General features: G+C 55.2%; 1 protein-coding gene and 1 long non-coding RNA gene across 5 annotated transcripts in view; one reads left to right on the plus strand and one right to left on the minus strand.

Annotated features, from left to right (window-relative positions):
* Positions 1-23535, minus strand: part of KSR1 (kinase suppressor of ras 1) — a 152014-nt gene that overhangs the window by 5372 nt on the left and 123107 nt on the right. For 2 of the 4 annotated variants that reach the window (XM_067715589.1, XM_067715586.1), the window contains 13 exons: positions 23129-23212; positions 21467-21528; positions 21266-21372; positions 19365-19533; positions 17002-17043; positions 14447-14498; positions 13574-13622; positions 12390-12769; positions 10011-10107; positions 6725-6858; positions 5844-5975; positions 4442-4577; positions 2915-3048 (listed from right to left, as the gene is read on the minus strand). In XM_067715589.1, the coding sequence (XP_067571690.1) occupies positions 2915-3048; positions 4442-4577; positions 5844-5975; positions 6725-6858; positions 10011-10107; positions 12390-12769; positions 13574-13622; positions 14447-14498; positions 17002-17043; positions 19365-19533; positions 21266-21372; positions 21467-21528; positions 23129-23212 (1578 nt within the window). Of the gene's footprint in view, positions 1-49; positions 131-2914; positions 3049-4441; positions 4578-5843; positions 5976-6724; positions 6859-10010; positions 10108-12389; positions 12770-13573; positions 13623-14446; positions 14499-17001; positions 17044-19364; positions 19534-21265; positions 21373-21466; positions 21529-23128; positions 23213-23535 lie in introns of all 4 variants that reach the window. The other 2 variants (XM_067715588.1, XM_067715587.1) reach the window with 2 other exon arrangements.
* LOC137212324 (uncharacterized) lies at positions 17624-19099 on the plus strand. Its single transcript, XR_010937449.1, has 3 exons — positions 17624-18314; positions 18529-18574; positions 18799-19099. It is a non-coding gene; the product is annotated as an uncharacterized lncRNA (long non-coding RNA).

Raw genomic sequence — 23535 nt, forward strand, 5'->3', positions numbered from 1 at the left:
GGGTTAACTGCAAACAGGCAGAGAATCAAGGAAATAGCAGAAGACACACTATTCCTCCAGGACTGGACAGTTGTTCTTAAATTCAGGGTGACCGTAACGTCCTTTCCCGTAGTAGCGGCTCCGCCAGCGCCTGGGAGCACCCGCAACCATTTTGCCAGGCGTGGGAGGAGCGTGGTCCGGCAGGTGATGGAGATGGGCACCCAGTGTGGATGGGTGGAGGAAGGGCCACAGGAGTCAGGGTGGCGGGAGAGCGGGAGATGACAGGCCAGGCCAGCGGATCCGCCACCGCCCCCCCGAAAATAAAAAAAGAAAAGCAACAAGACCGATGGAAAAGAAAAGAGAAAATGAGAATTAGAGGCTTGAGTGTGTAGAAGTAAAGGTCACGAACAGGAAGCTCTGATACAGACTCACTGAGGTATGCTGGCATTCCTTCCTAGAAGGGGCTAAAACTGATCACTTTGGGCAGGAAACAACCCCCATTTGTGACTCAGGGTCCCACATGTGCAATGGGAAGGTGGGGCTCTGTGGCCTTTCGGGAATCCGGAATCACCTTCTCCTGAATACCGCACCACTCCTCAGCCCCTACGCCACGCCCCGTGCCCGGCACAGCCTTCGCTTTTGTGCAGGAGAAAACCAGGGCCCGGTGCGCTAAACGAGTTGCCCAAGGTCTGACAAAGCAGATCCTTGTACTTCTTGAGAGTCCAGGAGACGCCCAGGCTCCCACCCAAAACCCAGCTCCCATGACCCCTCTCTTCTGGACACCCTTCCTCAAGCTCCCCGGTGGGCAGTGTGCCCACAGAAGCTGAGTTTCTGCCCGGCACTCAGCACATTGTCGTCATCCCCGTCACCCGTCAAATATTCATTGAGCAACTACTACATCCTGGGAGCGTGCTTAGAGCTGAGAATACAGAGGTGATAAGGCAGCGTCCTGCTCCGAGGGCTTACAGTGTACGGCTGCTTGTCTTTATCCTAATTAAACTATCAGCTCCGTGCGGGTGGAGGCCCGGCCCTGGCCTGTCGCCTCAGTGTGGCACAGCTGTCAGCAACGGTTGGGTAAAACCCACACCTCTGATGGCAACACCTGTTACCCCCTATTTGTATTAGACTCTGACCCATCTTAAGTGCAAAATACTGAATCTAATCTCACATTCTAAGGTACAGCATTCCCTCACGCCAAATCGTCATTCCTCAGACTGTCCCTCCAACTGGCCTAAGTTGCCAACTTTGCTGTATTTCTTCAAGTTCTCCTCCCTGCACCCTCTGCTGGGCTGACCCAGCCTGGGCCTCTCCTCACCTGCAGCTCAAAGCCTGGTCTGGTTTACTTTCAAAACGAGCTGGCAAACTAGGTGTAGGTCAAATCTGGCTACAAAAAAGTTGTGAGCATTTCAGAGCTGCCAAAAAAAAAAAAAACCAAAACAAAGAACGTGTGACAGAGACCATATGACTTGCAAGCCTAAAATACTTACTATCTGGCTCTTTCTAGAACAAGAGGAGTGCCACTGCCACCACACACTCGGGCAGGTGTGAGATCCGGGGATAGCTTCTCCGGGGGCTACGCTGGGTGTAGGGGTTAGACAGGCTCTCGCCCCCTGCCACCGCCCGCCTGCCACCAAGAGAAGCCCCACTTTATCTGTTCTATGTCCTGGGCCTGTGGGAGATGACACTTCTAGAAAGTGCCTTACCCCTTAAAGTTCAAAGCCATGCATCTTGTCCAGGAGGCCAGCCACGTGTGACCTGCCTCTTGTTTCTGTACAATCCACAAACTAGGAATGTTTTTTACCTTTCTAAATGATCGGGGGGTGGGGGGTGGGAATCAAAAGAAGACTATTTCATGACCTGTGAAAATTACATGAAATGCAAGTTTCAGCATCCGTAAGTAATGTTTTACTAGAAGCAGCCAGCCCGCAAGTTTGTGGGTCTGTGGCCGTCCCTGAACCAAATAGCAGAGCTGGGTCATTGTGACAGAGACTGTACGTGGTGGTGTCGTCGCTTTGCACGCCGCTGGGCACCCTGCAAATCCCAGTGACAAGGAGCCGTCACTCGAGGTTCCCTCTCGGCCTGCCAAGCTAAACTATTTCCCACGTGGCCCTTGACAATTTTGCCTACCCTCCCGCTCCTATAAAGCTGTGGAAGCTGGGGCTGGGAACAAGGAAGGACTTGCCCAGATTCCCGCAGAGGCAGGGCAGAGGTCTGTTTTTGAATGTTCTGGAAGACAGAGCCAGAGGGACAAAGAAAAAAGGGAATGAGGCAGAAGACAGGAGTGGAGACCACCCCAGCACGGAGGGCTGCAAAGGATTATGGGATTACACAGAAAGGAGACGGGCTCCCAGTGTCCAAGCGGCACATAAACCCGGGTGGTGCGGTCCCTGTGACAGGTGGCTAATCTGGGGGCTAGAAAGCTCTGTGCCATTTTAAGCAACAGCTGCTCGGTTGGTTTCGGTAAAGCTCTGTCTGGCCCCCTCCCAGGCAGAACCTTCTTTTTTTTTAACCTTTTAACCCAGAAATTTTATTTCTTTTTTTTTAAAATTAATTTTTATTGGAGTATAGTTGCTTTACAATGTTGTGTTCGTTTCTACTGTACAGCAACATGAATCAGCTGTTGTGAACCCAGGCTAACGCTGGGCTGGATAGCAGGCAGAACCTTCTTGTCAGGGCCCAGCCTGGGCCCAGCGTCAGCACTGGGCTGGTAACAGGGATGTGGAGGTTTCCACAGAGGAGAACGGGAGACGCTGGCCTATGAAAGGGTCTCCTACATAAATGTGATGAGCGGAATCCCGACATCCCTTGGGCGAGGGGACTAGTCACCTCTGGCTAACCAGCTCTGGGGGTTCCCTAGATCAAAGTCTCGGGCAGACAGAGCAGACAGCGCTCTCCAAGACGCCTGGCTGCAGGTTTGGCTCCGAGGGGTACTTACTCGGCAGACTTCCAGAAGTGCCCGGGGTGCGAGAGCCTCCGGTTCAGCTTGGGCAGCTTCTCCAGCATGTCCATCAGCAGCGGGAAGCTGGGCCTCTCCTGCAGGTCGAAGGCCCAGCAGGCGGACAGGATCTCCTGCAAAGCGAGCCAGCATTGGAGGACGTGAGAGCTGGCCGGGAGCGAGGGGGGCGCGGCCGCGGCACTCTGCCGAGGGTCCCTTCCGTGTTCCCGAGCGCCCTCCGGCTGGTGGTCGCCTCACTCTCCTGCCGACACTGAGGTGACTGGCCATGGCTGAAGTAGGGCCGTGAAATAACTGCATTTGAGAAGAGCTCTCACACTTCCAGTGAAAATGAAGGGCATGGGCCTCCCTCCCCTCCTTCCTTCCTCGACCTCCCTGGAATAACAGTTACAAAGACGAATGAAAGGTCACAGGAAAGAGATCAGAAATGGGGTCACGGACGTTCGGAATGGAAAGCGGAAGGCAGCGCGTTGACAGGTGAAACGCAAGGTGCTCGGAAGGTGTGCAGGGCTGGCCAGGCTGCAATGGCGGAGGATCCTGGGGGCGTGCCAGGAATGGAGGCTGGCAGGGACCAGAGGACTGAGTACAGGGCAGCAGTGAGCGTCGACAGAACAGCTGTCCTGACAGTCCCGAGTCGGGGCAAAGCCCTTCTCGCTTTGGCCTTCTGCTGCCTACTCTCTGGATCCACGTGTGCACACAGCACAGCCCTCGGCCTTTCGATTCAGAAGAAGTCCCTGGGAGAAGACAGGCCGGCACGCACAGCCAGGCAGAAGGTGCTCGTGCAACAGGGCAGATGGTGACCCTGCCGGGAAACTCACAGCCTACTTATGAGTGCCGGGTGCTCCCCGCAGACGTTTCCAATGCTATGCTGCCCAGGTACCTACTGGGGCTACTTATCAACATCCTGGCTGGCAACTGTCTGCTCCGGGCCTATCTGACTCATGAGTGCGTGGTAAACACTGACGGCGCTGAGAACACCGCTCCCCCGGGCTCGCTCATGTGTCACTGTGCCAGGCGGGGGAGCTTACAAACTGCAGTGCAGAGACGCCATTAATGATATTCAGTCACGCGAAGGCAGCGACCGTATTGTGATTCGGCATCTTGAAAACAGATTTGCTGTGGAAACCTTGATTTGTCTCGAACGGTCGGGACCAACATTGAGAAAAGATCTGACACGGCAACAACCCCACTGTTTGTGCTTTATGCAGTGAAATTTGTTATTATCTTCTTTCTAGTAAGTAACATACAGGCTTTATTATCTCATCTCATAGTTCAGTCAAAACCATTATCTTTATTTCCTTCCTGTCCTTTTTTTTTAAAGATAATTTTTCTTTTTAAAGGTTAGCAGTGGGGTGGTGAAGGACACAGACCTCCTAGCCGGCAGCAAAGAGGCCTGCCCGCCACCCGTCCGCCTCTGGGTCCCACGTCTCAGCTGAGTGAAGGGCAGCCAGCCACCTGCCCTCTACCCCACCTTCCTCTCCCAGTGCAGGGGCTTGGGGGGCTACTTACGGTGACTTCCTTCCCCAGGCTGACGGAGGCCAGGACTCTCTTCATTCCCTCTCCGCTTCCAACCTGCCAGATCAGGGCCTCCACAGCTTGGTTCTTCAAGGGCCAGTCTCTGGCTTGCAGCTCATACCAAACGGTCCTGTGGAGACCAGCCACCCACGTGGCCTGAGCTCCCTGGCGGCACGGGCTCGGCTCAGCTCAGCTCACACCCCGGAGGTGCCTGCTGCCCTGATGCCAGGAGCCCGGCTGGAGGACCCAGCATCCCCCTCCTACCTTCCTCACCCGCCAGGCTTCCGGGAACGCCTTGATTCCCTCCCGGGGGGCCCTGTGCTCCCACTGTGGCAGGAAGACTCAGACAGCACGGGCTCTGGCCAGAGATCCCGGTACAACCGTTCAACCTCCGTGGGGTGGCTGCCCATGGCCAAGGTTGTCTGAGGCGTGACAAGAATGCCCAGCCCTGGGCCTGGCACACGCAGGTGCTCAGGAAATGATAGTTAAAGGTCAGGCCAGGAAGAGACCACCCGCGAGGGACGGATCCCCCGAGAGGTTACGGGATGAGGCCGTCACTCAGACCCTCCAAGTCCCCTTGCCCTTCTCAACTTATCTGGATGGGACCTTCTCCATTAGACCCACCCTGTCCAACCTGGGGGCCACGTGGGGCTACTGAGTAACTGAAATGTGGGGAGGGGAACTGAGGTGTAAAACACACACCAGCTTTTGAAAACGTTGCGGGGTAGAATTTTAATTTCTTATTTTGATTACACGCTGAAATGATAATATTTTGGCTATATTGAGTTAAATATCTATTGAAACGGATTTCACCGGTTTCTTTTTTTTTTTTTGGCCGTGCCACACTGCATGCAGAATCTTAGTTCCCCGACCAGGGATCTAACCACGCCCCCTGCAGTGGAAGCGCGGAGTCCTAACCACTGGACTGCCAGAGAATTCCCTCTTTTTCTTTTTTAATGTGGCGAAGAGAAAACTCTACACATCTGGCTCATATTACGTTTCTATATTTCTATGTTTATCGGTCAGCACCCCAGCTCTTTGTGGGGCACAGCTGGCAGGACTCCCTGTTATTCCAGAGGGACAGTCCTTGATGAGCTCTGGTGAGCGTCCTCATGGGGCAACAGGCGGGAATGACACCCAGAGTTAAGCATTCTATACGATCAGCTAATTTAGTCCTCATTTAACAGCTCTACCGGGGAGGTACTTTATTCTTCCCATTTTACAGGTGGGGAAACAGAAGGTCAAGGACGTGGTCACTGGCCCAAACAAGTGGCTGATTCAGACTCAAAGCACACCTCCCCCTGCCCCCCCCCCCCCCCGTGGCCAGTAGGACCCTCTCTCTGAGCCACACTTGGCCTCAGAGCCTCAGGCGGAGGGGTGCCAGGGGCCTCCTCACCCGAATGCATAGACGTCAGCCGCTTTGGAGAAGGGCAGCTGGTCCTCGTCCTTCCCGGGGGTCATCTCCCTCACGATCTCGGGGGCCAGGTAGCACAGCCAGTCATGTGACAGCTTCAGCTGGTTCTCACGTCTGGAGGCCAAGAGGCCAGGGCAAGGACATGGCCTTCAGTCAGCAGCAAAGAGGTCCGCAGGGCAAACACCCGCCCCGGGGCTGGCACACCACCCACCATGGCCCAGAAAAGCAGCACACCCATCATGCACTCGCCAGGGCACCTGCACTCCGGGGGCACGTTACCAAGGAGTGATAACCAGGCTTTTCTAGAAAGCAGGCCAAGAACAGGCATCGGCAGGGAGTGGCACTTGAGGGTGCCGATTCTCTACCCTGGGAGTGTGAAGGGCATCTCCAAGCAGGAGATCAGATCTGCCTGTGGGCCTTACAACCCGGCCTGGGTCTGGCTCTCCAGCCCGGCTGCCGCCCTCCCTCCTGGGGTCCAGACGCTTGGGAAGGAGCCTTTCTCCCCATCCCCACGCCCCCTTCAAGATTTGCGGAACTAGAACCCGACGTTCTTCCTCATAATGGGGACGTGAACCCTGGTCCCCTGCCCAAGTCGGTGAGCATACAGGGAACATGTGAGTGAGGGGACCCAACCACCACGGGGGCCAGCCTGAGAATGACGCACTACGAGTGACCTAAGTGTCACCCAAACCTGATTCTGGACCAGAAACACAAGAGCAGGACCAGAGCAGACCTGGCCTTTCCTACAGGGAGGGCTGCCCCTCAGTGACAGACGGCGAGTGCCCGGACCTCGGCTGGACCTCAGGCCCACCAGCACTGCCCAGTTCCTTCCTAGTCTGTCCAGACGCCCAAGGCCAACTGACCGTCCCTCTCGGACCACGCCTGAGATCCCGAACAGCCCGAAGTCTGTGATGACCACTTTGCCGTTGTCGTAGAAGACGTTCTTGGACTTGAGATCTTTGTGCACGATGCCCTTGGCGTGGAGATAGCCCATTCCCTGGAAGACAGCGAGCCTCACGTCAGGAGCGGAGGGAAGGTGAATGACGAATGACTCAGCTCCTGCTCTGGGCCGGGGCCTGAGCGGGACGGGACGTCCTACCCTCCCCCCCCCCCATTTAATCTTCACCACACTGTGCAGTGTAACTGTCTCCTTTTTACAAAGGAGGAAAGCCAGCCTCAGAGATGGGAAGTCACCTGCCCCAGGCCACACTGCAGTTCAGCGGCATTGCTGAGATCTGGCGCCAGGCCAGTCCGCGCTCCTGCTGCGTCAGCGCGCTGCCCAACACCCACCTGCTACTCAGATGAGGCGTGGAAAGGGGGAGGGGTGAGGGGCTGGGGGTCAGGAAGTATATAAAGGTTCCCTGTGATGCTACTCTCTGTGTCAAGTTATAAAAGACCCGAGTGATCTGGGGTCTCTCTCAGGCTTTGCTGGCCTCTCCCCTCAGGCTGGGCAAGGGCTAGGGTTGGGGAACAGAGAGGAATTCCCATAGAGGGAGCCCCTGAGCTCAGGTGGTCCCACTGCCTGTGCTGTGGTGGAAGTCCTGGACTAAAGCTGAAATCCAGCCCAGATTCTAACTCACTGTGGGGCCTTGGACTTGACTTCTAAGCCTCAGTTTCCTCAACCTGCCAAGTGGCAGGTCAGGGCTGGGTGATTTCTAACCAGTGCTCTATTTGGACTGAACACTGCCAGGCGCGTGGGATGTGGGAGACCTGACGCAGGCACGATCTCATCCAAGGCCAAAGCCAGGATTCCCAGGTCCCCTGCTGCTCTGATGCTCTTGGGAACGGGGAGCGGGGAGGGAGAAGGGGGGGTATTGTACGAGACGCATGACTGAAATGGGCATCCCTGCCGGGTCAGAAAGAGGCACATGTAAACCCGTCTCCCAATCTCCCACATCAAGGGTGCTTCACGTGTGAGAACTCCGCCTGGCTTTAAAGGTATCCTGGGGTGAGACGGGGAGAGGTAAAACCAGCGAAAGCCACATTTAGGAAACAGAAGAATGAGCTGTGAGGCGGAAGCGGACAGAACTCAGCCGAGCGCAGAGCTCAGACCGAGTGGGGCGGGAGCGCGTCAGAGAAGCATGTACACGAGGCAGATGCTCTTCTGCAAGAGATGGGAGGGCTCGGGGTGCACCGTGGCCACTTCCCTCAGGCCTGCTGAGAGCTGTCATCCTGCCACGGAGGCCGGGAGTTCCAGGAAAGAGTAACTTGCTCTTTCCCAAAACACCATCCTGAATGTAAAACGATCCTTCTTAAAATATCTGCCCATTTCCCAAACCAAACCAAGGCACAAGCCTTCCCCAGTGACCAAAGAGAGCCAAGACCCCCATCTTGGGTTGAACAGGGACCCGCTGTGTGACTGAGGATAAGTGCCTGTACCTCTCTGAGCCTTGTTTATAAAATAGGTGTCACAGCCTCAAACGGCCAGAGAGTAGACAGGAAGTGCCCAGGTCTGGAACACAAACCCTCCTTCCTTCCCATACTTTCACAATGCCTCTAGAGTGGCCCCCAAGCCCTCGAACCAAAGGTCAAGCCCCCGTCATTATATTCTGAGCCTCAAAATATCAGAGATGAGTACAAAAGGAAGTGGCTTAGAAGTTCTCAGAAGAAGGGGGATGGGGAAAATAAATAAGCCAGCAGAGTGGAAGCTTCCGGCTCTGCAGCTCTAAAACCTTTGCACAACTTTTCTCTTCTGCCCTGGAATCTTCCAGATGGCTCACTGAACCTAACTCAGCAACCAGACTCCCACAGCGTCCTGACGATAAGGAGAGAGAACAGTTTGGGGGAGGAGGGCCGAGTCGGGCAGAGTGTGGAGCAGGGCCCAGCAGGTTTGGGGCCATCACAGAGTAGGTGTGACGCTCTGCAGCTCCCTCCAAAGTCTCTGCAATGAGACAGACTACAAAGGAAGGCGTAAGTGTGATATTTGGGTTTTGGGGGCTGCAAAAGTTTAATGCATTAGTGTAGCCACGTGGAAATGTCACGTGGAAATCTTGGTGTTCATAAATGTCACTGAGCTTTTTATTTTTTCCTTTCCAACGACGCACACACACACACACACACACAATGGATGCAAGGAGGGAGGGAGAAAAAAGAACAGAAGGCAAGACTAACTAACAACAAGAAAGGGACAAAAACTTGGTGGGAGCTGGTAAGACAAAGCTTTCCCACAAAAACGAGAACCTGGAAAGAGGAAGTCCTATCCAGCACTAATCTAGTTTTTCTCTGGGCTTGTCTGTCGCTAAATAAAGCAACAAATAAGCTTTTCTTTCATTTTTGTTTAATTACTTTTAAAAGATGAAAGGAGGGGCTTCCCTGGTGGCACAGTGGTTGAGAGTCAACCTGCCAGTGCAGGGGACACAGGTTCAAGCCCTGGTCTGGGAAGATCCCACATGCCGCGGAGCAACTAAGCCTGTGCACCACAACTACTGAGCCTGCACTCTAGAGCCCGTGAGCCACAACTACTGAGCCTGCATGCCACAACTACTGAAGCCCACACTCCTAGAGCCCGTGCTCCGCAACAAGAGAAGCCACCGCACTGAGAAGCCCGTGCACTGCAACAAAGAGTAGCCCCCGCTCCCCGCAACTAGAGAAAGCCCGTGCGCAGCAATGAAGCCCCAACGTAGCCCAAAATTAATTACTTAATTATTTTTAAAAAAAGGCTGCCTGAGTTGAGCCTGAAGCCCTGTCCTCATGAAACTTGGATGTGGAAACTTTAAGGCAGAACCTCTGTCCCAAACCTTAATCGATTCTAACAGACTCTCACCAAGCGCTGGCCCTGGACCCAACGCTCTCTCCATGGATTATCCCAGTTTACCTTTGCACCAATCCAATGAGGGAGGCGACACTGGCATCTCCATTTCACAGGGGAGGAAGCCAAGGCTCAGAGAGGCTAATCGACCTGCCCGAAGTCACACAGCTGGTGTGACCAAGATTCAAACTCAAGCTATCTGTCTTTAAAACCCACTGAGTTTCTCCAGGGTGTCCAGCTCCCAGCAGACAAGACAGGGACAGAGGGAAGGAGATGGGGGTCCCACCCCTGAGGTGCCCCACCTAAAGGGAACAACAGAGCAGCCACCACCACTACCCTGACACGGTCAGACAGACTGGGGGACAGCCAGGAACTCTGGAACCAGCTGGATGCCCCTTCACCTTAATGATCTCCTGGGCGATCTGCCTGGTCTTGTTGATGTCCACAGATGTCTTGGGGTCCCTCACAAACGAGTGCAACGTCCGTCCCTTGCAGAAGCTGTGAGGAGTGGTGGGTCAGGCAGAGATCTGGGGCCTGTGCAGCCCAACCCAAGCCCCTCTGGAGCCGGGGAGAAGCAGGGGCAGAGCTGTGCCCACCGGCCTCGGGAGGGCTCTCTCTGTCCCCGAGACCCTGGGTGCCTGAATCCTCGTTCTTGACCAGCCTGATGCCCATTCCTGCTGGGGCCTGGCCTGAGTGGGCAAGAACACCGGTTCCCCGAGGCCTAGGGCCTGCCCACCACAGAACAGGAAACTCAGTTCACCAAGCCTCCTGGCAATTCAGAGCAGCCTACCTTTGTGGAAGCTCGAGGCAGGAACACGCCCAGGCAAACTCAGCAGCCGGGGAAGAACCTTTGGCCTTCTCGGGCTATAACCAGGCAGCATCAGGGCTCTGGGCTCACCATAATGATTTTCATGATCGTGTTATTTTCTGATCACAGGGATTTTATTACAATGCGGAGTGTGCAGGAGGGGAGGGGTGGCTGTCAGGCATGTCAGAGTGATTATTAGATAAGGGGCTTGTATGCTGTGGTCCCCACCTGTACCGACTCCTAAAACCCGGAGCGAGGAAGGACCCAGGTAGAATGTGTAGCTTCAGTCCCCTGCTCCAGGGAGAAGCTGACTTAAGCCATCTGAGGAAGGGGCTAGTTTTTAGGAATCATCTCCAAGGAGATAAGATTCTTGGACCCTCAAGGTCTGGAATATCGGCTGATGGTTGCTTTTCTGTGTTCCAGTCCCCTCAGCAGATTCTAAAACACGTTAAATTTTTTGTTAATATTCTTTTATTCTTTTGCTGTATGTATTCCCTTTAAGGAGACTCAGATCTCTCATGGGACTGGGTGGATGAGAGAGAGATGGGAGGATGAATGATGGACGGCACTGAGGCTGGGATCCGGGGGAGCTGAGCTGGTGTAACCACATGCTCCCTGAAGCATCATGCTGTCATGCTTGGGCTGGAATTTTGTCCCCACCCCACCAGGTCCACGTGGTGACCTGATGATCTCACACTGCTTGGGAGTTCTAGTGGGTAGTTATCTCGGATATGCAAGCAAGATGGAAATCATTTTTTACTTAGTAAACAAATACAGTTTGTTTGAGGAGAAGGTGTTTTTTCAAAGCACAGGGTCCAACTATAGAGAATGTCATCAGACTATTAATGAGTATTCTTTTGGCTGATGGGATTAAAGTGGTTTTTAGTTTTTTTCTTGACACCACATGTATTCCAAAGCTTCGTCACTAACCTCATATTGTTTTTCCTGATTTTAGAAGTAAAGACCCAATAACAACTTTTTCAACGCCATGGGCAAAAATGTTTCAGTTTCACACCCCTCTGGTGCTCAGGGGGGGTAATGGTCACTCATCCACTGATGGTGGGAGGGGAAACTGGTGGACACTTTCTGGAGTAGAAACGGACAACGTCCATCAAAACGTGACATACGTGCACTCTGACCCAGCCCCGCACACGTACTGCCAGTTCACCGAGATACGGAAACAGAGATGCTCATGACGACAAAGTGTCCAGCAAAAGAGGGCTGGTTAAATAAATTAGGGGAGGACCAGCGATCGGGTTCCAGAGAGAACCCAGAGCCCAGCTGTGGGACTCGACCCAATTCCACTCCACTTTCAGTGACACCATATTGGTAACTTGAAATCGACTGCAGTGAGAGTGTTTACACCACAGGAATTGACAGATGCCATGTATCAATACTAGAGCTTCTCTCACCACCACCCAAGAGCTGGTTGTTAAACATTTACCAGCACACCACTGGAGGTTCTGCCACGTGACGTGACGGGAACGCTATGCAGGTATTCAGATTAGACCTCAGACCTGCCCTCCAGCCAACAAGGCAAAGTAACCAGTAGGCTCTTTGGTATGTACTTTTACAAACACATAAATAGTTACAAACCAAATAGATAAATAGTTTAAAAACATGAGCGTATACAAATTTTTTTTTATTTTAATGTAAGGCGTGATAAGGAACTGTTTACAGTATCCACCTTTGGGGAGAAGCACCCGGTTCGGGTGGGAAGAGACTGGTTTTCACTTTATACTTTTCTGGAACATTTGAATTTTCTCTATCCTTAGGTATTGTTTTACTGATTTATTTATTTAATGTCAATGGGGTTATATGATGGAGAAATTACACCTCATTTTTGGTTTTCTTCTCTGTACCTCTCTAAATGGAAACTTCCATGCCCTCCGGGGTGTCCACACAAATAACAGGGCCCCCAGGGAAAGGGGAAGAGGAGGCGGCCACCCCAGGGAGAGCGGGACCGGGTTACCTGGTGATGATGGCCAGGTGCGGCGGGTTCATGCAGGCCCCCATGAAGAGCACCACGTTCTCGTGCCGCGTCTGCCGGTAGTTCATCACCTCCTTTTTGAACAGCTTCAGGTGGTCCTGGTTGTGGCCGTCCATCTCCAGCAGGCGGATGGCCACCTCTCCGTGCCAGCGGCCGCGGTGCACCCGGCCCCAGCGGCCCTGCCCGATGGGCTCGCCCAGCTCCACCTGCTCGAAGGGGATGTCCCACTCCTGCAGGTACACGCTGGTCTGGCTGGCCTTGCGAGAGATGGGGCCTCGCCAGGGCCGGCGGGAGCTCGGCAGGTCATCCAACTCGTCCTCGTCGTCTTCGACCTCCGACCTGCCGGCCTCGGGCTCCTCAGCCTGGAAGGAGAGGAGGAGGGGATAGAGGGGGCAGGGGACCTGGGGGCAGGCGGGGAGCAGAGGGGCCTGGGTTCAGGAAGCCTGGGCTCTAGTCGCAGCTCTGCGGGGCTTGCTGTGGACAGTAGGCAGGTCACTTCGCACCACACAGCCTCAATGTCCCAATCCACAGGCTACGGCACTTGGCCCTTTTTTCCGCTAATGTTCCAAGACCCACCTATGAGTGACGTCTAATCGCTGGGGAAGAGCATTAACATCCCCTGGCATGAAGAACTGGACCACATTCACCCTTTCTGGCTATGCTTTTGTTTAAACACACAGTTTCTGACTCTCCACTGTGTAAGGATAAATCAGTCTGCTATCTGCTCAAGATCTTTAAGCCACTGCACTGCTCGGTTGACACTGGTTCAAGGGTCAAGGTAGGAATTCTTGGCCCCAGCTACAGTCAGAATCACCTGGGGATCTTTGGTAAGTCCACACACCCGGCCCCACCCCGGACAGACCCAAGGAGAGTCTTCCGGGCTGGGGCCCAGGCCTTCTGGCTGGGGGTGAAAACCATGGGAATGAAGAGTTTACTTCAGCCTCAAAAAAACAGCAAAGCAGAAGGAAGCTTGCTTCGTGGCACCCCTCGTTGCTCTCCCTGCCATGTGCACCGCTCGAGTCTGCTGCGGCGGGTGGCGGGTGGGCACCTGAGACGGCCCTCAACAGGGCCCGGTGCCCACATGCTCCCCAGACCCCTGCACGTGCTGAGCCGGGGACAGAGGAGAGAGATGCCCCGTCGACGGCTGGCGTGTCGCCATCACTCACCTCCACTTCGCGATCCTCGGACACATCTGCTTTGGGCGGGTTCTCAAGCCTAAGAGTAAAACAGCGTTTGTCCAAGAGACCCCGAGGCCGGGCCATTCTGCTCCCAGCTGGGCAGGGGACCCCCCACGTGAGGTCTGAGAAAGGGGCACCAGGCCTGGATCCCTACTTTGACCCACTTGGCCGTGGGAAAGGCAGTCAGGATGCTGTGGAAACACACAGGAGGCCGAGGACCAGACCCCGTTTCCCTTCTCTGGCCTTGGCCTTCTCCAGACTTAATCTGAGGGTGGTAGGGGCCGACGGGTGGGCAGTGACCATCAAGGCCCTTTCGAATCTGACAACCGGTACGGGGCTCTGAGCACACGCACAGGACTTGGAATTCTGCTTGAGAACTGGCTCTGTTGCTCCCTAAGCTGTGTGACTGGATGCAATTTCTTAACCTCTCTGAGCTGGCTTCCTCATCTGTATGTTGAGGATGACACCTACTTTACACCTGGCTGAGAAATATACAAAAAAATGGGAGACAAGTACTCAGCATGGCCTGACACAGAAAGGGCTCCATAAACAGGGGCCACATAATTAGGCTTCTCTAACGCTGAGTGCCCTTCGCCGGGCCTTCCTGGGTCAGACTGCTCCTGCCTCACAGACGGCCCCACCCAATGCTGACTGCACCAACAGGACCAACTAAAGCCCTATGGCTGAGTTCACTGGATCACAGGGTGAATTAGCCCAAGCGTGTCCCATCTGGCTGCCCAGGTACATGGCAAGGTCTGGAATGGGAGGGTCAGAGATTTAAAGGTGGAGGTGGGAGGCGGTCAGGGATGTGCGTCCAGCTTTAACAAGTCCCCAAGGAGGAGAGAGCGCAGGGCTGCCTACCGGGAACTGTCCGCCTCGGCGAATGGGGCTGCCTGAGGAAATGCCGAAATGTCTGGAGGAAACAGAAAACAAACATGAGGCATGAGACCCCCTTCCACTCCCCCAGAATACACGGTGTTTGCGAAGCCAGCACCCGCAGGGCCGAGCGTGCTCCGCCAGCAGCCCCTCGCTGGGCTGCACACGTGCTCCGGGGCCACTTCCCCTGGGCTTTTCCTAAAACAGAACACGGACGCAGCCTCCACGGCCCTCGGTTTTGCCCACACAGCTCTGCCCTGGGAAGGGACTCCCGTGGGGGAGGAGGCTGAGACTTCTCAGTCACCACCATCGCCCCGTGGCCAAACCGCCCCAGACAAGCAAGTGGTGAAAGCGACAGGGCTGCTCTTTACCGGGTGTGTGGGCCAGACCCTCCTCCACGGCTCCGAGGCAGGGGCTGGTTTCAACACCCCCTGAGAGTGGGGAGACTCTCGGGCCAGCAGAGGCCAAAGGCCGGACTCGCAGGTGGCTCACTAGTGTCACGTGGTGCCTGGCACAGCCGCCGGGGACTGCTGGTGGGAACCAGCGGCCCCATCCCCTCAGCTTCAGGGTTTGGGTGGCTGGTGGGGCAGCCTCTGGGCAGAGAGCAATGCACGGTCCACACGCCGGGGGCCCCAGGATTGGGCAGCTGGCACTGACCCCTGAGCCTGGGGCCTTCCCAGCTTCAGCACTGAAAGCCCCACATCCAGGGGACACAGGACAGATGGTCACCGCAGTGTGGGGCCAACATGTTACAGGCCAAATGCCCCACGGCTGCTTCTGCCGCTGGCTTCTTTCTGTCCTCTCTGGTCCCTTCTAATCGCACTCGGGAAGGCTGGCAGCCCCAGGCCTGGGTGGGCCCCTTGCTCCTCTTTTCAGCAAAAGAAGAGACTGGAGGTGGCAGTGGCTTGAGCTAATCAGGGCCTCTCCCTGTTCTCTAGGACAAACAGCGCCCCCACCAGCCAGCAAACCTCCCTCTGGGCTTTCTCCAAGGCTACCCCTGTAGCTTTCTCAACATCTCTGTCATACTTGGAGACTCTGATAGAGGTCGTGGGCCTTCTTATTAGGGAAATGCACACATGTACCCAACACCCTGTGTACAATTTCTGGGGAATCCTAGACCCGGAAGCCTCTTCTAAGGCTCTTCCAGACACCGCTACACTGTGTCTGCAGACTGTCAAGGGCGGCCTGGTGTTTCCACCCACCCAACGCTGCTCACATGTTTCCACAGAAGAGAAACACATGCACGGGGACGGGGGGACATGGGGAGGTGGGGGTCTGGGGAGAAACCGCACCCCAAGTTGGGGGGGAGGCAAAATGTCTCTGAAGCTTCATACGTTTCCTTAAACATTAAGAGTGCATTTGGCATTCTGCTCCAGATATGTCCACATTTGTTTTAATAGAACTATATTTCCCTTCTCTCCCCCCTGACATATCTTCAGAGCAAGATGGACCCTTCTGGAAGAAGAACCGCACGTTTTCCCCATGCTTTCAGGGGTGCTCCCCTGTACGTCACCCTAGAGCAGTAACCAGGGAGGCTCTTGGAGGGGAACCACGGAAAAAATGGGTGAGAAGCCACAGAGCAGCGCAGGGAGCCTGGCCCTGAGCCCAGCCAGCCTGCACAGCCTGCAAAACCGCTGGGGTGGGCCTGTAAGAACTAACAGGGGCTCCCGGTCACTCCCCTCATGGAGCTGGGCTGGGGAACAGAAAAGCCTGGAATAACCAAAATACCAGGACTTCAAGACAGACCTGTTTCATCCAGGGAAAAAAAAAATTAGCTACAGTCTTTGTCTAAAACACACAGAACCTTCGACTGAACCTCGACTATGGTCGAGTTCAGAATTAAAGTTGCAGATTACGTGTACTATTGCTTGTCACCTCCAGCCAGAGAAATAAGTACTAATTGTATAAACTCCTTAGGGGCAGGAATATGGTCAAATGCAAAGGCTGGCACACAGAAGGTGTACAAAACAATTTCTGTGGAAGGGAATCAACGAGAATGTCTTCCTGAAAGTTTTCTTCTTTATAAACTTTCTGCCCTGGAGGCATTTCCAACAACTGCCAGCAGATGGCGCTGTGTGACAAGGCTCTGGAAGGTGAGGCCCGCCGAGTAAGCCGAAGGCTGCTGACCTTCCCAGACTGGCATCCCCTTCTTTAAGATGGGGTAGTAGTTTCCCCGCCATTATATAGAGGAAGATATCTTGTCAGATGCTCATAAGACATCAGCAAGAGATCCTCTCCCCTTATTCTGCAGACTGGGTTTCTGCCACCTCCTAGCTGTGTGACCCTGGACAAGTTGCCTGAAGTGTCTGTGCAAGACGAAGGACTGGATGGATGCCAAGGGTCCTCCCAGGAAGGCACTGCTCCTGTGAAGGGCCAGCCTCAAGGCTACTCCCTCTGCCCCCTTGCCCAGCCTCAACAGACAGTCAGCTCTCAAAATAGGTGGGTGTGAGACTCAGGTACCTCCAAGGCGCCCAGGGAGAGGGCTGGACGGAGGCGGGTCACGTCAAGGGGCAGTTGGTGGAACCATGCAAAGGACTCACCTGGGAAGATAAACTGCTGTCTAGGATGCATATAGTAGGCAGCTTTAAACAGAAGAGCAGGTAAGTCACACACACAACAGCAAATGCAGCAGCAGGAGAGGGGACGGAGGCACGGGCTCGGGGGAGAGGGGCTGGTTATAGGGCTGGGGCAGCCCTGCCCCACCTGCCCTGCCCCAGCTTCCACGGAGGAAGGAGGAGAAGAGCTGGGAGGAAGCGGAGCCCCCAGGAGTAAAGGCACTTGTACCGGAGGGCTGGAGTTTGGAGACCCAGTCCCAGGGAACACCCTGCTGTAGAGCCCTGGCCAATTCCATTCACCTCCCAGGCCCCCTTCTCCTCTGTGAACTGCGCATGAGCCCAGGAGGGCAAAATACAACGGGAGATTCTGAAAACACTGAACAGTGCTGGGTGCAGAAGGGAAAAATCCCCCGGCCCGCATTCACACCTGCAAGTCCTGAGGCTTCGGTCACTAGGAGTCACCATCCAAAACAATAACCTCGCCCCAGGGTTAGCCACGGAGATACACAGAAATGCTCCCCACAATAGAGTGGGTGGACGGTAGGAGGAGGTCCCTTCCCACCTTAACAGCCGGACCAGCCCAGCCCGTGACCAGAGAGAGAGCAGATCCTGGAGAGAGAGGGCTCTGTGCAGGGGACAATGTGAGGCCAGCCTGGGGACATCAGGGAAAGCTGAGAAGCTCTGGCAGACATCACACAAAGGACTTTTTCACTGGCTGTTGTTTTTCAAACAGGCCCTTCCTTTCAGAAAAACCCAAACTAGGACGTTCAGCAGAAGGCCCGGTTTCAGAGCATAACAATGACAGAGCAGAACACGAGAGGAGGGCGATCACGCGGGGCCGTCGCTGGGTCTCTGGGGAGGGAGAGGTGGGCTCGGGACGACACACTCATGTCGGGAGATGTCCAGCCACATGCGTGTTAAGGTGAAGGGGCAGGCAAAAAAGAAGAAGGATTCTTAAAAGTCTCACCATCCCCCAAAAGAAATCCCTGGGACCCTGGGGAGATGGGCCCAGAGAGGCTGCCTGGCCTCCTGCCAGCTGCCCCAGCCAGGGCTCCCCTGGCACAGGGAGAGCTGTGCCTCTGTCCTCCCCAGCCTGGAGCCCCAGGAGCCAGTGACAGGTGGGGCCTGGCCTGGCACTCCACGGGCTGAAGCTGGCAGTGGGCCTGGCTGGGTCCGGAGCAAACTAGAATATCCCAGCCGCCCTCCTCCCCTGAGCTGCCACCTGAAACACACCGAGGGCCAAGACCAACTGCAAGGGGCCTCCTGGGAGGCCAGGGCCGGAGTTCAATCCCGGACGGGTGAGTGGGCTTTGCTCTGCTCCTGGGGGAGGTGGGACACCCCAGGCCTGGCCGAGCGGCGGGGTCCCTGTCCCTCTAGAGCTGGGGCAGCCGGGGCCATGGTCAGAGGTCAGCTCTGCCCTGGCACGCACTCCCCGGTGGACTCCGTGGCCTCATCCATGCAAGGGGGATAGCCTAAGCCCAGCCTCACACGGTCTCTTGTTTTATGGAAAAGGGAACCAAAGCACCCCTTTAAGCAGCTTGTCCAGACCACAGAGCAGGTAAGCCACAGAGCCCCGGATTCCCTCGCCCCAGCCTTCTGGGCCTGCCCCAGCCCCCCGTGCTGCCTGTCCTGCTTCCTGGGAGCTCAGAAGCCCCGAGTGAGCGAACAACGCCCAGGAGAAGCCACCCCATGCATGGGAGGGCAGCGTTGGGATCAGGTCAAGGACCCAGGCTTGGGGCTTCCCTGGTGGCGCAGTGGTTAAGAATCCGCCTGCCAGTGCAGGGGTCACGGGTTCGATCCCTGGTCCGGGAAGATCCCACATGCCGCGGAGCAGCTAAGCCCGTGCGTCACAACTACTGAGCCTGCGCTCTAGAGCCCACGAGCCACAACTACTGAACTGGCGCGCCTGGAGCCCGTGCTCTGCACCAAGAGAAGCCACCGCAATGAGAAGCCGGCGCACCGCAACAAAGAGTAGCGCCGCAACTAGAGAAAGCCTGCGCGCAGCAACGAAGACCCAACGCAGCCAAAAATAAATAGATTAAATAAATTAAAAAAAGAAAAAAACCCAGGCTTTACATCAGACTTGGCTTTGATCCCACCTCTGCAGCTTACATGCTGTGCAGCTCAGGGCAAGCCACTTGCTCCCTCTGAACCTGCGTCCCCATCTGTAAAATGGGTGCAATCACAGAAAGTTTAAATACGGGGATGTTCTTGAGCTCGGCACAGAGCCTGGCTCCCAGCAAGTGCTCTTAGCGGCGGCCGTGTTTGACCTTGAGCCTGCCGGGGTGTGCAGAGAAGGGACATGCAACCCCACCCCTGAGGCCCGAGAAAGCCCCAAGGTGTGGTACCTGGGAAGTTGAACCTGCCGTCCCTCTGGCCGGGCGAGGGGTTGGGGGGCGTGGTGGCACTGGGTGGGTTGGACGACGTCGGGAAGGGCGCTGGCGAGGAGGGCGTGGAAGACGTGGTGGAGGACGGGTTGCTGCTGGAGTCCAGGTGGTTCATGGCCAGAGGATGCTCCTGCGGGACCAGAGACACAGGCAGTGGCAGGGACCACCCAGCCCCGCCTGCCCCCCACCCCTCCCCGCCTAAAACGGAGGAGGTCAGCCAGGGCACCCTGGCGTTTTATGGGTCTAATATTTGAGGGGAGAACGGGACAGGGAGACGCGCACCTCAACGTCCATCCCCTGGAGGGCTCCTCTCATCTTTCTTATTCCAGCTCAAGCGTCCTTTCCTCCCCGAAGTCCTTCCCCAGTCCTGGCCGGGGCGTGCTCCTCCCCTTTATCCCCCCATGGCTCCCAGCACATTCCATCAGGGCACTTGAACTACGGTTTGTCAGCTGCAGGCGTCTTGGGTGGTTTTCTGAAGACTCTCTCTCCACCACGCTGTGTGTGTCCCCCGAGAGCAAGGACCACACCTGCTTGTCATACACCCAGGGCCTGGCTCTGCTCTGGCTACAGAGGAGGCTCTTCTAACGAGTTAAATTCAGCCTCTGACAAGCCTCTGTTTGGTGGGTGGTAACAGTGGGTGCCTAATAAATGCTCCCTCCACTCAGCAGGGGGACCTGCCGGCTAGGACATTCAGTGGCGTGGGCCCTAGCAAGGCCAGAGGGCCACCTGAGGGAGGGCTACTGGGGGGACTGAGTCTACATCAGGGGGGGACCCTGGGCCTGACCAGTGTTTCCCAGACCACACACCAATTCCTCAGGGGGTTGGGGAGGGATTCCTGGTCAAAAAAGTTGGGGCCAAGCTGGGTTAAATGCTACGTTCAACCGGTTTCTCCTCTGCAGGCCCTCAAGGCTCTGGGATGCACGGTAGACTCTGGAATCCACCAAAGCCATGCAGTGGGCTTCGCTGTCCAGCGACCACCCACACTGCCTATTGCCAAGCTAAAGCGGGGAGGGGGCTGCAACCACTGGCCCTCACTCTGTCCGCTCACATGTCAAGGCCAGACCCTCCATCCCAGTCAGGCCAGGCCAGCCAGGGCAGGGGGCTAGCTCGAGGCAGGTTGAATCCCAGCCCCGACTCAGCAGCTGTGTGACCTTGGATGAATCAACCCACCCTTCTGAGCCACACGGTGCACTGTCTACACAGCAGGGGCATCAGCTGCTGCCTCACGGGGTTGTTTATTCGCTCAGCATTCAATACAAACGTTTCCTCGCTGCCTGTTGTGTGCCAACCGCCAAGGCAGGCGTCAGGGGCCCGACGGGAGCACAACCCCACGGGCCTGCCCCCCCACAGCACCCATGCACCCTGGGCCTGCCTCTCATTCACGGGGGACCTCGTGCTCAATTTCCTCATCTGTAAAATGGAGGTGATATCAAATTCCCTGGCGGTCCGGTGGTTAGGGCTCTGCGCTTTCACCGTCGAGGGCGCAGGTTCGATCCCTGGTCGGGGAACTAAGATCCCGTAAGCCGTGTGGCGCGGCCGAAGAAAGAAAAATAATGGAGGTGATATCAGCACGTGACTTTCAGAACTACTGTGGGGATCAAATGAGGTATCAATGGAAAAAGTTCCCGACGCAGTGTAAGTACTCAGGAAATGGTGGCTCAAAATAGGGGAGGGGGGTTTGGGCACACAACTAAGATTTGGGCACAAATGTGACATCCACGAAACGGCTAAATATGGGAACCCTAAAGGCCTCCCTCTGGCCACACACCCCGGGTTGCAGTATCCTGCTCCCCTGCTGGACCTCCCCACTGGGGGTGCTTCACAGAAAGGAACCCTGGGTGAGGGTTCGCCTCACATTATACCTTTTTGGTCAGTGCTTTGGGGAGGGTTCCGAAATGGGGTTCAGCTGCTCTGTCCACCGGATTGTTGATGTCCGAGGGGACAGATTCTGTCCTCCGAAGCCTGGGTACTGTTTAAAAAGAGGGGCGTGGTAACCATCAGCAGGAAACAGGTTCAAGAAAGATGCACCCCAAATCCAGAAGGGGGAAGCGCAGGACACTCACGCGGAAGGAAGGATATTCTACAGGCGGGGGCTTCTTTTGTACACTTGTTGTGACACTTCAACCTGGTAACGAAGGCAGGGTCAGTGCACGAAAGCCACACGGGACCCCGGGACACACGCAGGGGCTCGGAAGCACTGCCTGGAAGTTTTGCGCAACACTCAACCATGACTGCCTCAGCTCCCACAAATGTCTCAACAAACATGAGCTCAAGCGTGTAGAACGTCTGATGTTAATAGTACTAGCAGCTACTATCTGTTGCGTACGACCGTGTTCCTGCCATCACCTGCCCAATCTTCACGTCAAAGCACGTTCGATTACACCCATTTTAACTTGCTGTGGGTCACACAGCGATTTCTCTTTTCTAAACAAAAGGAGACCCTCTACCCGTGTTCAGAAAGCTTGAGACAAGTCTGAACTTAAAAGAGATGAATTAGAAGGAAAATGTTTCCATTACCAAAGGGTCCCAGGGAAGCAAGGGGCAGCCCCTCCTGCTACATTCCTACACAGGCCACGTGGTCTGAGGACCAGAGTGGCAGAAGTGGAAAGAGCTGGATTCTTGGTTTGGTTCTGCCGGCTGAACCCCCTCTTGGGGTTCTCGTTGATCAAATGGGCCGATGGCTGGGGCTCTACCAACTTCACTGCAATTGCAGGAGAGCCTGGGGCTCAGAGGTTATCCTGTGCTCTCCGCATGAAAGGTATTACTTGAAAGGGTGCTGGAGGTCCCCAATTTAAAGCCAAATGGCCAGGAGCCACAAAAGACCTGGACTGGTGAGAAAGGTCTGGCGTCTCCTTTGCGTTGTCCTGATGACTCTCCTAACCACAATTTATCCAATTGACACACATGAGACCCATCACCTACAGTCTGGCAGGAGCCCAAATGCTTTAACTATACACACTAGCTCAGATTCTTGGAGCAATCCTGATGGATAGAGAGACCTGGAATCATCTTCCCAGATGTATACCTGACAAAAATGAGGCCCAGAAAGGGCAAGCACCTTGCCCCAGGTCACACAGCAACACAGGGGCAAAGTAGACTGGGAGCAGACTCCAGGTCCATCCTCTATAAGGTGAGGGCAGCCAGACAGCAGGGGACAGACTCTGCTCACCCTACATTGTTCACTATCCTTGCCTTTCTTTCCTACCAGAGACCACAACAGTAGGAAAAAATGTTGAATTTGTATAGAATCTACATTCTCTCCTCACTCTCTTCTGAAAGTACCATGAGCCACTTCTCTGTTTCTACCATTCCCTGTCCCCATTTCCCCATTCCTTGTGTGCTAACACGTAAGGCTAAACTTCAGAACTCCTTACAGTTTCCAGAACAGTCCTGCCATTCCTCTCTGCCTTTGTACAAGATGCTCTCTTGGCCTGGAATTCTCTTTCCTCCTTAGTCTACCTGGTAAACTTCTATTCATCCTTCAGAGCCCACCTCAAATATTCCCTTCTTCTAAGAGTGCTGTGCCTGATGCTCCCTTAATCTTCCTAGAGAGGGCTGATCACTCCCTGGTGTGCTGAGATTATGAATAGGTTTAGGAACTCTCAAAGGAGTTCCTTTGAACTCCGACTTGACCTAAGGCCAAGAATCAGGTAGCAAGACTATTACTAAACTAAAAGTACGGAGTCTGCTCCCCTCTGCCACCCCTGCCACGCCCCGCCCATCACCTGCAATGCTTGCACTTCACTCCGAACATCATGCTCTTCTGGCACACGTGGCAGACCTGCGACAGCCAGGACTTGGTGGAGAACCTGCAGGGGGTGGACACACAGAAATGCTCAGAGGGGCCAGGATGGAGAAGGGTCCACAAAGCCGCAGAGAGACCAGGAGACTTGGTTCCATCCCAGAGCCCCGGGCACCCTCTCGCAGGCAGGGCAGGGACACCCAGGGGCCACTGCTTCCCCCAGGCATTCAGATTTCTTAGTCACAAAGTCTTCATTGCCAAAGTCCCAAAGCTGGTGTGGTCACCGACGCCAGCTCTCTGGCAGGCAATTCGGCAAAAGCAATCAAAATCCTAAGTGCGCACACAGAGCGATTCCAGTGCCAGGAATTCATCCAACAGATGCTCCCACGG

This window comes from Pseudorca crassidens, chromosome 19 (assembly GCF_039906515.1).
Source record: "Pseudorca crassidens isolate mPseCra1 chromosome 19, mPseCra1.hap1, whole genome shotgun sequence".
Taxonomy (NCBI): Eukaryota; Metazoa; Chordata; class Mammalia; order Artiodactyla; family Delphinidae; genus Pseudorca; species Pseudorca crassidens.